General features: G+C 41.0%; 1 protein-coding gene across 2 annotated transcripts in view; it reads left to right on the plus strand.

Moving 5' to 3' along the window:
• The window catches only part of zc3h7a (zinc finger CCCH-type containing 7A), a 93,344-nt gene that overhangs the window by 21,602 nt on the left and 54,585 nt on the right, over positions 1 to 17,157 (plus strand). For both annotated transcript variants that reach the window (XM_043711978.1, XM_043711979.1), the window contains exons 2-5: positions 4,055 to 4,160; positions 8,238 to 8,277; positions 9,040 to 9,234; positions 9,592 to 9,750. In XM_043711978.1, coding sequence (XP_043567913.1) covers positions 4,093 to 4,160; positions 8,238 to 8,277; positions 9,040 to 9,234; positions 9,592 to 9,750 — 462 coding nt within the window. In that variant the 5' untranslated portion in view covers positions 4,055 to 4,092. The remainder of the gene's footprint in view (positions 1 to 4,054; positions 4,161 to 8,237; positions 8,278 to 9,039; positions 9,235 to 9,591; positions 9,751 to 17,157) is intronic.

Here is a 17,157-nt window from a genome sequence, read left to right on the forward strand (position 1 = left end):
CTTTCCAGAATTTCCAGCACCTCTTCTCTACATACCTCAAAGCCATCCATTCTACTTAATTGTGACTCAGTACTCACATTGACAACAATGTCCTGTTCCTGATTGAATACTGACGAAAAGTATTCATTCGGTGTCTCCCCAATCTCTTCAGCCTCCACACGCAACTTCCCACTACTATCCTTGACTGGACCTATTCCTACCCTAGTCATTCTTTTATTCCTGACATACCTATAGAAAGCCTTAGGGTTTTCCTTAATCCTACCAACTAAGGACCTTTCATGTCCCCTCCTTGCTGCTCTTAGCTCTCTCTTCAGGTCCTTCCTGGCTACCTTATAACTCTCAATCGCCCCAATTGAACCTTCACGCCTCATCTTTACATAGGCTGCCCTCTTCCATTTAACAAGGGATTCCAATTCCTTATTAAACCACGGCTCCCTCACACGACCCTTTCCTACCTGCCTGACGGGTACATACTTATCAAGGACACTCAATAGTTGCTCCTTGAACAAGCTCCACATATCAATTACACCCTTGCCTTGAAGCTTACTTTTCCAGGCCACACATCCTAAGTCATGCCTCACCGCATCATAATTTCCCTGCCCCCAGCTATAACTCTTGCCCTGTAGTGCACTCTTATCCCTCTCCATCACTAGAGTAAAACGTGCAAACTCCACACAGACAGTCGCCCAAGGTGGGAATCGAACCCAGGTCCCTAGCACTGTGAGGCAGCAGTGCTAACCATTGCGCCACCGTGTCACCCTATGGTCCTCTGTAAATGTATATCTGAGCAGTCTTTTTAATTAATGTATTGTAATTCATTGATACAATAGCGGAATTGTGGTGTATGAATGTGTTTTCCTTATTGTAATAGAGAAGAAAATCGCAGAATGCTTAATTTATCACATTCTTTTAAAAATGTCCAAGTGTTTATCTATGATGCTATGTATAGGCAAAGGTTTGGAATGATGACATCAATTCTTATGCTTCCTCATAAAGCCCACGTGCTCCTTCTCTCTTCAAAGTTTGCAATTGTGTTTTAAGGTTCAGCATCAAGGATTTTATTTTATTTTTGTTAGTTTATTTGTTTTATAACTTTTTTGATTCTTTTATGCTATAACTTTAATGTAACAGTGAGCAAGATGCAAATGCCCAAGCTCACTGCTGACTTGAAGGATGAGAATTTAGTGACAGTATTGAGATTCAAGACAGTGTATTTAATCAGGATGGAAAAATGTTATTTATCTAATTGGTCTTGGATGCTACTAAAGTATTCTGACAGAATGCTAAAAGTTGGTAGTTTTTTTTTCTGTAAGCCTGTGGAAAATTTCACAAATATGTTTTTCTGTCATGTTTTGATTTGGCATTTTTCAGTTTTATGTGTGCGTTCCTAGAGTAAAATAAGCAACTTTATAACATTGGGAGGAAGTGAGAACTGCAGATCAGAGTCAAAACGTGTGGTGCTGGAAAAGCACAGCAAGTCAGGCACTATCCGAGGGGCAGGAGAATCAACGTTTCAGGCAGGGTCAAGGGGGTTGAGAGATAAATGGGAGGAAGGCAGCTTGGAAGGCGATAGGTAGAAAAAGATGGGGGGTGATGGTGATAGATTGGAGCGGATAGGTGGGAAGGAAGATGGACAGGTAGGATATTTCAAGAGAGTTGTGCTGAGTTGGAGGGTTGAATCTGGGATAAGGTGGGGCGGGGCAGCGGGAAGATGAGGAAATTGGTGAAATTGACATTGATGCCATGTAGTTGGAGGGTCCCAAGGCGGAAGATGGGGTGTCTTCCTCCAGGTCTCAGATGGCTTGGATTAGGCAATAGAGGAGGCCCAGGATTTGCATGTCCTTGGCAGAGTGGGAGGCGGAGTTGAAGTGGTTGGCCACAAGGCGGTGGAGTTGTTTGGTCCATGTGTCTCAGAGGTGTTCTCTAAACCATTCTGCAAGTTGGCGTCCTGCCTCCCCAATGTAGAGGAGGCCACATCTAGTGCAATGGACACAGTAGATGAGATGTTTGGATGTGCAGGAAAATCTCTGCCAGATGTGGAAGGATCCTTTGGGGCCTTGGATGGAGGTGAGGTGGAGGGGTGTGGGCACAGGTTTTACACCTCTTGCAGTGGCAAGGGAAGGTGCCAGGAGTGGAAGGTGGATTGGTGGGGGAGGATGTGGATCTAATAAGGGAGTCTTGGAGAGAATGGTCTTTGTGGAATGCTGATTGAGATGGGGATGTAAATATATCTTTGGTAGGGTCTGACTATAATGACGGAAAAGGCGGAGGATGATGCATTGTATCCGGAGATTGGTGGGGTGGGAGGTGAGGACCAGGTGATGGGGGTTCTGTCCTTGTTGCAGTTGGAGGGGTAGGGTTCAAGGGCAGAGGTGCGGGAAGTGGAGGAGATGTGCTGGAGGGCATTGTTGACCACGTGGGAAGGGAAATTGCAATCCTTGAAGTATGAGGCCCTCTGGCATCTTCTGGACTGGAATTGCTGCTCCTGGGAACAGATGCAGTGGAGACAGAGAAATTGGGAGTAACAGATAGCATTTTTACAGGTGGGAAGGTGGGAGGAGGTGTTGTCCAGGTAGCTGTGGGAGTCGGTGGGTTTGAAGTGGATGTCTGTGTTGAGTGGGTTACTGGAAATGGAGATGAGGAAGTCCAGGAAATGGGGTGGGAGTGTCCAAGATGGTACAGGTGAACTTGAGATCAGGGTGGAAGGTGTTCGTGCATTTGATGAATTGTTCAACCATCATGAGGTTGCATGAGGTGGGAGCATGAGGTGGCAAAGATACAGTCATCAATCTAGCGGAGGAATAGGTGGGGAATGGCACAGGTGTAACTACAGAAGATGGACTGTTCCAAGTACACGACGAAGAGGCATAGTTGGGGCCCATACGGGTACCTATGGCTACTCTTTTGGTCTGAAGGAAGTGGGAGGATTCAAAGGAGAAATTATTGAGGGTGAGGACCAGTTCTGCCATTCAAATGAGTGTGTCAGCGAAAGGGAACTAGTTGGGTCGGTGGGAGAGGAAAAAGCAGAGGGCTTCGTCATGGTGAATGGATGTGTACGGGGACTGGATGTCCATGGTGAAGATGAGCCAGTGGGATCCAGGAAACCAAAAGTTGTGGAGGGCAGGGGTGGTGTCCTAAATGTATGTGAGAGTTCTTGGACAAGGGGTCAGGACGGTGTCGAGGTACGAGGAGATAAGTTCAGTGAGGTAGGAGCAGGCAGAGACGATGGGTTAACTGAGGAGGTTTGTGAAGTTTTGCCTTCCAAGCTACTTTCCCTCAGCCACCCCCACCCCCCCATATATTCTCCCAACCCTCTTGCCCCCCCCCCCCCCCCATTCCTGATGAAAGGCGCATGGCCAAAACTTTGACTGTCCTGTTCCTCAGATGCAATGTGACAACATTGGTCAAGGCACAGGCATTGGTTTCAAATTTCAGTGAGTCAACACAAACACTTAATCTGTGCTGTAAGTGTCTCTGCTTCTATGATAAACAGCCTTGAATCAGACAGCACATAGTCTAGAACATAAAAATACTGTAAATGCTGGAAATATTCAGCAGGCCTGACAGTATCTGTGGAGATTGACTCTGTTCTGTGTTTCAGATCCATGCCAGCCCTGCTGACAGTTTCTAGCATTTTCTGTTTTATTGCAGTAAAACAAGTCTTGGTGCTGCTCTGGGATTGTCATGTTATATGTATGAGCTGAGGATCAATTGTCAGTACCTGTGTTAATTGTGAGAGATTTTAAGGAGAAAGCCTTGTATTAACTTTGACTGATGGAGCTAAAATCTAAAGCAAAATGCTCTGGAAAATGTTGGTGAGGTATTGTGGCATTTTACATGTCCAAACATACATTTTGATTCCTATTTAAAGGATGTTTAATGCATTGGCAAACAAAAAATGCTGATTCAGTGGTATCCTTACTATTGCAATTAAGTTGAATGAATTTTTAAACAAAAATATAATTGTTACCCTTTGTAATGTTAGGGAAGAAGGGGAATATGAGAAATTTTTTGCATGGTTGTTTATAATTTATTGTTTCCCTTTCTGACTTAGAAACTGAATCATCAGAGGAATTGAATGTGAAGGATAACATGTCCAATGTATCCAAGGACAGAAGTAATAGGTGGCAAGAAACTCAGAAAGGACTACAATTTATCCAGTAAGTATCTTTCTACGTGACTCATTTCATTTGACAGTTCATTAAATTATTCAATTTTCTCCCACTGAAGTAACATCTGAAGTATGTTGGTATTTCCTGTACCTGACCAGATTATTTATTTTGACTTTTCAATGCATTATTTCATGGGTGTCTGTGACGCCTACTATTCAGCATTTATTGTTCATCAACTGTAGATCTGGAGGGTGTGGGTTTGAAAATTTCAGTCAGGGGAGCCTTGATGAATTGCTGCAAGTAAATCTGGTAGATTAGACACGTTGCTACCATCTTGCACCAGTGGTGAAAATCATTAAGTCTTGGCAATAGACACTGCAGAATAAATTATTTGCTACCATTTCTCATGGTACAAGATGTTTAACTGACCATGAAAGGTGAACTACTTTAGATGTTTGCTTTAACTTCATTTTTTTTTCAATCATAGAATGTCACTGGCTAGGCTGGCATTTATTGCCCATCGTTGTTGTTCATTCTCGTGCAGTTAAAGACTTTTTTTTAAAATTCACTCATGGGATATGGACATCTCTGGTTAGGTCAGTATTTACTCTCCATCCCTTATTGCCCAGAGAAATGTGAAGAGTCGACCACATTACTGTGAGTCTCCAGATAAGGATGACATACTTCAATCCTTAAAGGACATCAGTGAGCCAGATGGGTTTTCTAGCAATCAGCAATGGTCTAATGGTCATTATTAGATCCTTAATTCCAGATTTTGTTTTACTGAATTCAAATTTCACAATCTGCCAAGGGACCCCCAGACTATTAGCTAAATTTCTGGATTAATTGTCTCACGATAATATTGCCTCCCTACAAGCTAAGAGCTAATGGGAAATTCTATCTCCAATTTCTTGCCTTTGCCCTAACTTGCAGCTGAGCACTTGGCCATACTGATACGGTTGAAATCAATTACATTCAAAAAATGACGAGTGAATTCTACTGCTGTAGTACTGATCAAGGCTTGACGTTCTTCTGAGATTGTTTTCAGAATCCCAGTGTGGGTGTTTTATGGTAGTGGGTGTAAACATGAAAGAGTTATTTCTTGGGACCTGATGATCCTAATGGGGAATGACTTTTACTGGATGAATATCTTGGGAATTATTGGATATACAGCCAATGTATTTGTATTTGTTGACACAGTTGATCAGTGATTGTGATTGCCTGCTAGCAGCTACCCAAGCCATAACTACTGGTGGAACCAAATTGTGAAATAATTGTTGGGGTTTTCCAAAATGTGAGCATATCCACATATTCTATCTGATTCATGCATTATTTTTCTGATATATTAATACATGAGACAATTGGTCATGGTAATTTGAGCCAGTTGTTGAATCTTGTAGGTAGAAGCCTATGGGAAAGGGGTAAGAACAGGAAAAGCTTAGTTTGAGTAAGGTAGGTCACCTTACCATGAGAAAGCGGAGAGCACCAGTGGTGGTTTAACCTGAGGGTCGCCATGCCTCAGGGGAGGGGAGAGATTGAGCAGCAGAGTTGTTCACGGTAATGTCAGCCAATACAGGAATTTAACCGTGTGGTATCACTCTGCATCTCAAATTATTCATACAGCCAACTCAGCTAACTGACCCAAACTAACTTTGAATAGTCTGTTCCATGCTGTAATTTGATGTTTTTGCTCTAGTTAATATTTGCATACAAGAATTTTATTTTTTAAATTTCTGGTTTTATAATCAGGATGGTGCCACAGAATGGCGATTTTGTACACTTTTCACTATACTCATGTATTCCTATACTTGTGTACACATGACAGTAAAATCTAATTCTATATTGAAAGAACATGATTTTGTATTGAAAGAGCATCTTGTGATTTTTGAAATCAGCTAATTAATGAGAAATGTTTTTAAAAAGGTAGTATCATAATATTGCCTGAGCGAAGATTGTTTGCAGGGTCTATGTCTTTGTTTTTGTGCAATTTCAAAACCATTTTGAATGTGCTAGGCCATAGGGCTTATACCATTGGCAGAGTCTTCAATGCCTGCAGTCCTTTGTTCATTAATTGTTTCCAGAATGGGGGAAGCATTCAGAAAACACCTGTAATTTTGTAGTATTACCTAGTGTGAAAGAGTTGTATGTTAGTGGTAGGCAGGAGATGTTCAAGTCCTACCTCCTCCAGAGGCATGTAATAACAACTTTGAGCAAATTGATTAGAAAATGTGAAACTTATCAAATTAGTTTTCAAATGTACAGCTAAGTCTATCCAGTAATCATCTTTGGTTAGCAGTTTGTGGAAAAATATGCCTTTGATCGTTTGTCTGTAATTTGCATGATGTTTGCAAACATTGTAAGAAACAGTTTAGTTTGAGATATCTGTTTCTACTATTTTTAGACTCTGCAAATGAACAGCCTTGATAGAAGTCATAGTGATCACTCATTTCTCCTTGTGGATGTGAAATGGTTACAACATTCATGTGCCTTAAATAGTGAACTTTAATCTTGAATGCATTTGAATTTAAGATAATTAGAACACTTAACCGTACACGTAACTTAATATAGTCATCTGCTACTTTAAGTATATTTATCTAAGACTACTGAATTTCTTGTTGTATTATGCTTCTCAAAATCTCACATCTTGGAGGTATCTATATCATGTGTCACATCCCTTCTCTTCCACCACTCCTCAACAGAGATTTTGACATTAGCTGTGACATTAGCATGCTTGCCTGAGGCACAAGGTCCTGAGTTCAAGTTTAACTCAGGACTTCAACACAAAAATCAAAGCCACCTACTTCAATGCAATACTGAGGGAATGCAGCATTATCAGAGATACTTGCTTTTGGATGAGATATTAAAATTAGCTGTTTGGATGTGATAGATCACATTGTGCTATTTCTAAGAAGGGCAGAGTTGCCATTCCTGGCATCCTGACCAGTCTTAGTCCCTCACCCTGATATCTGATCGTCGTAGTTGTGGGTATATTCGCTGAGCTGGGAAGTTGATTTGCAGATGTTTCGTCCCCTGTTTAGGTGACATCTTCAGTGCCTTAGAGCCTCCTGTGAAGTGCTGCTGTATTGGGTTTTCTGGAATTTTATTTGGTTCCATTCCTGCTAATTCCTGTTGCCGGTTTCAGTTGCAAATCAACTCCCCAGCTTGGCTAACATACTCACAACTGCGGCAGCTGGCATCTGAGCTGCAAGTCTTGAAGATTATCTGATCATTTATCACATCGCTACTTGTGAGAGATTGCTGTATGCAAATCGCTGCTGTTTCCTTTGTCTTAACAGTGACCACATTTCAAAAGGATTTCATTTAGCCATATAGCAGTTGTGAAAAGCACACAATAAATGGAATTCTTGTTACGAGAATTAAATTGGTCTTTTACTTTCTGTTTTCCTTCTTCTGATTTAGACTTTGTTTTAGTTTTCAAACAGGAACTTATTTTTTCTGTCTCTATAAGCTCAGTATCCATGATGTGTTAAGGACCTGCATTAGTAAAAACCGTCTGAGAGTTATTTCAAAAGGCCATTTTGGAATACAGTGCAAATTTTTGACTTAGGGCAGCTAGGCGAAAGTTTTGTATTTCTCTCAGACAGGTACCAAAATATTTACAGTGCACCGAGCTTGAAACATCACCTCTGCTTTGTTCCCACAGATGCTGCCACATCTGCTGAGTTTCACCAGCAGTTTCTGTTAATGTTTCAGATCCCCAGTTCTTGTTTTATTAAAATATTTAATAAAATAAGTTGTCAGTGGTCTAAGCATACCAAACCATGGAACTGCAGTGGACCAAGTGTCAATTTTTATAAATATAGGCAAAAAAACAGTTGTATGATTATCATTATCTTTTCCAATACAGTAGCTGATATTGCTGCATGTGTTTTTAGGCAGTGGAGTGCTAATGCTTCTTTGCTTTACATCATCCTGATTATTAATGTGTTAAAGCAAAATATAATTAAATGGGTCACGACACAAGGCTGTTTGTTTTGGTAATCTGACTTTTAAAGTGCTGGTAATTGCAAAAATGCTGTCATTAGTAGAATCTTAATTGTTGGAAATAGATGCCAGAAAGATTTGGATGGGTCCACTATCAACAAAACCCCTTTTGCTTTGCAGGTCTACATTGCCATATCCTGGTACCGAACGAGAATATGAGGTAAAATACATATTTTTAATGTATTTCAATTAATCTAATAGTATGAGTATTTATTTTAGAGGGTGTAGGTAAGATAATGTTATTCTTGTCAAGGATTCTTGATGAAAATTTAAACTTAATTCGTAAGAGTGTACATGTGTTCCTAAGACTGAAATTGTAATACATCAAGATGTTCCTATGATTTGGGGAGATTCACATCTTCCTATAGTTAACTTTGTTGGATTATTTATGTATAATGCATAGAGGAATTGGATGGAAAAATGCGTAAGTGAATTTGCACAATATTAGATTTACTAATAATGCAACTCCTGAGGGGTGCACTGAGCATAATAGTTCACTCAAATATTTATATTACTTGAGATGAGCACATTTAAATCTCTTCCTTTATGTAAACATGGTGTAAACAAGCTGGATGGGGAAACAAAAAGCTACAAAGGATTGATTTTATCATGAAAATAAAATAGTCTTTGTGATGGACTTAAAACCACAGCTTCCTGAAATGAAGGTAAGAGGACAGTCAACCGTGGCTGATATCTAAGCATCAATGCCAATGTGGCCTGATAGAATGTGAAGCACTATTGAAGATTCATGCAAGTAAAGATTTGGATGGCCTTTGAAAAAGAAGTGATGTTTTATTCTTATCATAAAAAGGGCTTGGAAAAGAGTTGTTACCTTAGATTTTCTTTCCCCTTTAAGAAAGCATATGAGTTTATTGTTGCACAGTGTAATATTTGCATCTAAATTAATTATGTTAATTTTTAGGTGTTTCTTCAAGACCTCGTAAGAAATTTAAATGATGAGGGAAATGATAAGTTCAGAGAATGCAATTGGGCTGATGCTTTGAATCAGTATACTGAGGCTTTAAATGTAGCTCATTATGCATCTGAAGAAGTCAGTATTGTAAATGGAGTAATAGAAAAGCTGTATGCAAATCGTGCAGCCTGCTACTTGAATATGGTAAGATAAAGGGCACAGCAACATAGTTCTAATATTTGCTGATACATTTTCTTTCTAATTGTTTCATATTTAGACCTTTGATCATCTTTTGTGGAAATGGAAATCTGTTTTGTAATTTTGCTTCAAAATTATCCAGCTTTAAAAATTGGTATCTTTCTCGGGTACACTCTGTTTAGTATCATCACTGAACCCAGATCTGTTCTCATCTATATACTGTGCATGCACGCTTCCTACAGAAATAACTTAATAATTATTTTGCCCAATTTATTTCTTCCCCATTATTGTTGTAAAGGCTAAAGCTAATTGTATCACCATCTTAAACAATATTTCTCACCCGTGCAATTCTTGTCATTTTAGGGTCTCTATAATCGGGTATTAGATGATTGTGACAAAGCTTTACAGTTGAATGATCGTAATTACAGAGCACTCTATCGTAAAGCAAAGTCCTTGAAAGAGTTAGGAAGGCATGAGGAAGCCTACAAAGTTGTTGCAGAGTGTTCACTAGCTGTGCCACAGGTAAGTAAGGGAAATGGCAGTTGCCTCTACTTGACAACCATTATTCAAGGCATGCTGTACTTTCAACCCATTTATACTGTGCAGTGATTATTTATTTTGAATATTACTTTACAAATCCTATATTCGGGGGCTTACAGTTTGTAATCTTTAAAGAAAAGTGGCATCTACTAATGCTAGTAATTTTATCAGAAAAGTGAGCACTTAATGTCAGGAGGTAATGTAGATATTTAGCTTTAAATTAGCAATCTGAATGCACTAGTATTGCAACAGTGTTGCGGAAGCTATGCCTCAGTGTTCACTGTATTGAGGATGCTAGGATGTTGATTTTGTCTGTAATTTAACATGCCAGTTATTTTTTGCTCCCAGTCATGGAGATGGGGGTGGTTTGTGCTATCAACAGTTAAGGAACTTCCTTATAAAGAGGTAAAGGAAATAGGGCAGTTGAGCTTTGCTTAGGTTTTGTATCTGTTTTTCAATGCCACTTGGAAAGTAGCATTAGCAGAGTGCTAGAATCAGTATGCTTGTCCACTGTAATGTGATCAGAAGGCCATGGAGTTGGGAACCTAAAAATGTAGGATAAAATGATAAACTTGTGAGAAATAGGAAAGGGAGGAGAGAAATAAATCAACATGATTGATTTCTCACTTCACTGAAAGCTTTATGATTTTTTTCAGTGTCCTTTTGAGTCATATAATTTCAGCATTCTCCAGTTTCTAAATTGTTATCCAAGTTCCTACCACCTCCACCTTTCAGTATAATTTTTTCAAATGTCGTCTTCAGAATGAATGAAACACACAGCTTTAGATCTTTTGAAAGTAATAGTGTTTTAAAATTCATTGTGTTTTGGTGCCCTACAGCTGTTTAACATTCCCTTCATATGCAAGTGTTAAGGGGGAGTTTTCTGCTGCTATTTGAATCCAGTGTTTTTGTTCTTTTCCCAAAACTGCAAAGTACTAGAAAATCTATTGTGCCAAACAGTAACTGAAATCATTTTCTATTATTAATAACAAACTCATGAATGGGAGAAGGCCATTTGGACCTTCAGATCTGCTCTACCATTCATGAAGGTCATAGTTGGTCTGTTTGTTGTCTTAACTCCACTTTCCTGTTTGCATTCTCTAACCCCCAATTCTCTCATATGTCAAAAATCTGACTATATCTGGAATGAATTCAATGATTCGGCCATCACTGCCCTTTGCAAAAGAGAATTTTACATACTAATCATCCACTGAGAGAAATGAAGAGATTTCCTATTTCTGTATTAAATAGGAGACCTCCTACTTTTAAATAATGTCCCCTCGTTTTAGACCATGCCATGAAAGGCAATATCTTCCTGGTACCTATCCAATTAAGTCCCCTAATATCTTATATGTTGTTGGTAGGATAATCGTGTTTCTTTTCAGCTCTAAAACACCCAATTAGTTATACCTTTCTTTGTAAGGCAAGTCCTTTGGCCCAGGAATGAGTTGAATGACCCTTCTGAATTGCTTCTTGTGCAATTATTTATGTTTCCAATAAGGAGACAAAAACAAGTGTATTACTCCAGGTGTGACCTCAACAGAGCCCAATACAACTGCAGTAAAACCTCAGAACACTTACATTCTATTTTTCTTACAATAACCATCAACATTCGATTTGCTTTCCTAATCAACTTCTTGTACCTGTAACTTTTTTGTGATTAATGTCTAAGGTCATTCAGATCCGTCTGTTCCACCACTGTTTGCAATTTCTCTCTATTTAACTACATTATACTCCCTCTGCAAAAATTTTTCAGACTAATTTAAACTATAGCTAATTCCTTTGATGACTCTGACTTTCTTTTGGCAATTTACTTTTGCCTTTGACAAATTTAGCTACATGTAGTCAGCCCTCCCTTCAAGCCATTGATATAAATTGTGAATACTTTGTAAACAGCACTGGCCCTTTGAAACTCCATTTAGTTGCAGCTTACCAATGTGGCTAGGATCTTTACTCTCTGCTTCTTAATGGCTAACCAATCTTCTGTGCATGCTACTATGTCACTTCCTACACTATTTGAGCTTATTTCCTGCAGTAATCGCTGATATGGCATATTTATCAAATACCTTTTGGAAATGCAAGTACACAACATCTACAGGTTTTCTTTTTATTAACCTTCCTTATTATTTCCTCAAAAAAATCATAAATTAGCTAAACACTTTCCCTTTCACAAAGCCACATTGAATCTGCCTGATAATGTTACGATTTTCTCAGTACCTTGCTTTACAATTTTCTAATAATAAGTTCTAACAATTTTCCTTCCCAAAGGCTAGGCTAAGTGACCACTTTCTGTTGTCCTCCTAATTAAAAAAAAAGTGTTACATTTATTAATTTTGAAACTGTGGAGATCCTTCCAGGAGACAAAGAATTTTGGAAGGTTATAACCAATGCTGCTTCAATGCTTTTCTTTCCAATCCTCCCACTTTCTCCAAACAAAAGGAGTAGCCATGGGCACCCGCATGGGCCCCAGCTATGCCTGCCTCTTCGTAGGGTATGTGGAACAATCCATCTTCCGCAACTACACTGGCCCCACCCCCCATCTTTTTCTTCGCTACATTGATGACTGTATCGGCGCTACCTCGTGCTCCCACGAGGAGGTTGAACAGTTCATCCACTACACTAACACCTTCCACCCCGACCTCAAATTCACCTGGACAGTCCCGGACTCCTCCCTCCCCTTCCTAGACCTTTCTGTTTCTATCTCAGGCGACCGAATCAACACGGACATCTACTACAAACCAACCGACTCCCACAGCTACCTAGACTACACCTCCTCCCATCCTGCCCCCTGTAAAAACGCCATCCCATTCTCCCAATTCCTTCGTCTCCGCCGCATCTGCTCCCAGGAGGACCAGTCCTCCTCAGCAATATTTTGTGTTTGATTTTGTCTACTTTCTGTGGTTTTATTTACCCTAATGAAGAAGAGCATATCTTCTCAACATCACAACTATTGATCTCACCCTGCTTGGCTGTTGTATGGAACCCCCTACGTGTTAACCCCTTAAAGCCAAATACATAACAATATTGTCAAATTTGATGGAATTTTAATGCATTTACTTTAGGGGAAATTTGGCATGTTAATATGCTGCAGTTTTTCTTATCTGCGATGTTTTGTGTTATGTTGCTGAAAATATTACTGATGAAATACTTAGCAGTTGTAGTAAAATCATGCGTATACTTAGGATGAAGAAGATTATGAGTACCACATATGCTTGGTCCAGTTCTTGTTGGATTCATTTGGATATCAAAGTTGAAACTTTATTGCTGGAACAGCACAGCAGGTCAGGCAGCATCCAGGGAACAGGAGATTCGACGTTTCGGGCACAGGCCCTTCTTCAGGAATGAGCAGAGAGTGTTCAGCAGGAGAAGATAAAAGGGATCCTTCCAGCCCGGCACCGCCTTCCTGTCCTGCAGTCTTCTTCTTGACCTCTCCGCCTCCATCCTACTCCGACCTATCAGCCTCACCTTGACCTCTTTCCACCTATCACATTTCCAACTCCCCTCCTCCAAGTCCCTCCTCCCTACCTTTTATCTTCTCCTGCTGAACACTCTCTGCTCATTCCTGAAGAAGGGCCTGTGCCCGAAACGTCGAATCTCCTGTTCCCTGGATGCTGCCTGACCTGCTGTGCTGTTCCAGCAATAAAGTTTCAACTGCTTCAATCTGTGCAACCAAGATTCTAGGATGCAGCTCACCTCACATCAGGGACTTATTAGTCTTTAGGTACAATAGTTTTCCACCACCTTTTTTCCCCTTTGCAAATATTTTAAGTTGTTTTAAGTTTAGCAGTCACTATTTGCAAAAAAATTCAGAAAGTTTTCTAAATGTGAAGACAGACATAAAAGACCTGATCAATACCTCCACTTTCCTTGTTTCCAGTATCAATTCTTCAGATTCAGTTTCTAGTGTGCTCTTATTAGCTTTAATTATACTTTTTTCTTCTTTAAATATTTGAAGAAAATCTCAGTATTTGTTTTTATATTACTAATGAGCTTTCTCTCATCTTTTGATTTAACCTTTCTTGTTTATAGTCACTCCTTGCTGGTTCTTAGAATCTGATCCACCAATCTTTGCAGACCTGTACATTGTTTCTTTGAATTTGATACAATTCTTAATTTCCTTATTTAGTTATGGGCAGTGCATCCTTTGCAAAGAGTCTTTCTTTTGCACCGGGATAAATCTTAGATCAAAGTTGCTAATACTTCATTTAACATTTTGATCTCTATCTTGTCTTATAACCCAATTTACTTTAACTCCAACCCTTATAGTTGCCTAGCTTTTAAAAAAACTGAAGATGCTGGAAATCAGAAACTAAAACAGAAATTGCTGGAAAAACTCAGCAGGTCTGGCAGCACCTGTGGAGAGAAAAGACATTAATACTTCAGGTCTAGTGACTCTTTTCAGAACTGATGGTAGCCAGGAACAAGTTGTGTTTCAGGCAGAAATTAGGGGAAGGGGTAAGGAGTAAATGATGGATGGAGATAGAGTAGAAAGAGAGAGTATAGTTGGACAGAGTGGAGACTGGTCAGCCTAGGAGAATGCAGAGATGGAAATGTGTTGCTGGAAAAGCGCAGCAGGTCAGGCAGCATCTAGGGAACAGGAGAATCGATGTTTCGGGCATTAGCCCTTCTTCAGGAATCGTTGATTCCTGGTTGTCAGTTCCTGAAGAAGGGCTAATGCCCGAAACGTCGATTCTCCTGTTCCCTAGATGCTGCCTGACCTGCTGCGCTTTTCCAGCAACACATTTCCATCTCTGATCTCCAGCATCTGCAGACCTCACTTTCTCCTAGGAGAATGCATAACTGCTAATGGGGACTGTTAGTGGTTAACAGTGGATTGTGTGTAATAGCAGACCATGTGACAGGGCTAGGCTTGGGGTGGCACAGTGGCTCAGTGATTTGTACTGCTGCCTCACAGCTCCAGGGACCCGGGTTCGATTCCCACCTCGGGCCACTGTCTGTGTGGAGTTTGTACATTCTCCCACTGTCTGCGTGGGTTTCCTCCCGCAGTCCAAAATTGTGGGGGTGAGGTGGATTAGCTAAATTGCCAATAGTATTCAGGGATGTATAGGGTAGGTGCATTAGTCAGGGGTAAATGTGGGAGAATGAGTCTGGGTGGGTTACTCTTTGGAGGCCAAATGGCCTGTTTCCACACTGTAAGGAATCTGTGGATTGGGGTAAGGACGTGGGAGAAGGTGCCTCAAGCCCTAAAATTCTTGAATTCGATATTGAGTCCAGAAAGCTGTAGAGTTCCCAAGCAGAAAATGAAATGTTGTTCTTCCAGCTTGCACTGAGCTTTGCTGGAGCACTGCAGCAACCTGAGACAGATGTTGACCAGGGAACACAGTGGTGTACCGAAGTGATAGGCAACTTGAAAGCTTGGGGTCTTTGTAGCGGATAGAACATAGGTATTCTGTGAAGCGGTCGCCCAGTCTACAATTCATTTCCCCAGTGTCGAGGAAGCCACATTGTGAGCAACGAATGCTGTAAATTAGATTGAAAAAAAATTGGCAGGAGGGAGGACGTAAGTGGGCAGATTACACCTGTGATTGCAGGGGAAAGTGCTGTGGGAATTTAAGGAGTGAACAGGAGTGGACCAGGGTGTACCAGTGGGTAAAGTGCTTGTGGAAAGCTGACGAGGGAAGGGAAATATGTGTCTGGTGGCATCCCCCTTTCCATAATACTGGAACCTGTGCCCCATGAATTTACATTATCTTTCCCTCACCAATCTTTCAATTTAAACCTTAATTAGATTAGATTAGATTACATTACATTACAGTGTAGAAACAGGCCCTTCGGCCCAACAAGTCCACACCGACCCGCCGAAGCGAAACCCACCCATACCCCTACATTTACCCCTTACATAACACTACGGGCAATTTAGCATGGCCAATTCACCTAACCCTGCACATCTTTTGGACTGTGGGAGGAAACCGGAGCACCCGGAGGAAACCCACGCAGACACGGGGAGAACGTGCAAACTCCACACAGTCAGTCGCCTGAGGCGGGAATTAAACCCGGGTCTCAGGCGCTGTGAGGCAGCAGTGCTAACCACTGTCCCACCGTGCCGCCCACTTGATTTGCAGACCCTCTTTACTGGTCTTCAGTATGTCTAACGTGGTGCCACTATTTAAGAAAGATGGTAAGGACAAGCCGTGGAGCTATAGACAAGTGAGTCTGACATCAGTGGTGGGCAGTTTATTGGAGGGAATCCTGAGGGACAGGATGTACATGTATTTGGAAAGGCAGGGACTGATTGCGGATAGTCAACATGGCTTTGGGCGTGGGAAATCATGTCTCACGACTTGATTGAGTTTTTTTGAAGAAGTAACGAAGAGGATTGATGAGGGCAGAGCAGTAGATGTGATCTGTATGGAGGCGAAAGTGAGGACTGCAGATGCTGGAGATTAGAGTCGAGAGTTTGATGCTGGAAAAGCACAGCAGGTCAGGCAGCATCTGAGGAACAGGAGAATTGACATTTTGGTCATAAGCTGTACATCAGGAATGGTGATCTATATGCACTTCATTAAGGCATTTGACAAGGCTCCTCATGGGAGGCTGGTGAGCAAGGTTAGATCACATGGAATTCAGGGAGAACTAGCCATTTAGATAAACTGGCTCAAAGGTAGAAGACAGAGGGTGGTGGTGGAGGGTTGTTTTTCGGATTGAAGTCATGTGACCAGTGGAGTGCCACAAGGATCAGTGCTGGGTCCATCACTTTTCATCATTTATATAGATGATTTGGATGTGAGCTTAAGAGATATAGTTAGTAAGTTTGCAGATGACACCAAAATTGAAGGTATAGTGGACAGCGAAGAAGGTTACCTCAGATTACAAAGGCACGGTGGCACAGTGGTTACCACTGCTGCCTCGCAGCGCCAAGAGACCCGGGTTCAATTCCCGCCTCAGGCGACTCTGTGTGGAGTTTGCACATTCTCCTCGTGTCTGCATGGGTTTCCTCCGGGTGCTCCGGTTTCCTCCCACAATCCAAAAATGTGCAGGCTAGGTGAATTGGCCATGCTAAATTGCCCGTAGTGTTAGGTGAAGTTTAATTTAGATAAATGCAAGGAGCTGCATTTTGGGAAAGCAAATCTTAGCAGGACTTATACACTTAATGGTAAGGTCCTATGGAGTGTGCTGAACAAATAGACCTTGGAATGCAGGTTCGCAGCTCCTTGAACGTGGAGTCGTAGATAGATAGGACAGTGAAGAAGGCATTTGTTTTGCTTTCCTTTATTGATCAGAGTATTGAGTACAAAGTTGGGAGGTCATGTTGCAGCTGTACAGGACATTGGGTAGGTCACTTTTGGAATATTGTGTGCAGTTCTGGTCTCCTTCCTACCGGAAGGATGTTGTGAAACTTGAAAAGATTCAGAAAAGATTTACAAGGAT

The sequence above is a fragment of the Chiloscyllium plagiosum genome, chromosome 21 (assembly GCF_004010195.1).
Source record: "Chiloscyllium plagiosum isolate BGI_BamShark_2017 chromosome 21, ASM401019v2, whole genome shotgun sequence".
Lineage (NCBI taxonomy): Eukaryota > Metazoa > Chordata > Chondrichthyes > Orectolobiformes > Hemiscylliidae > Chiloscyllium > Chiloscyllium plagiosum.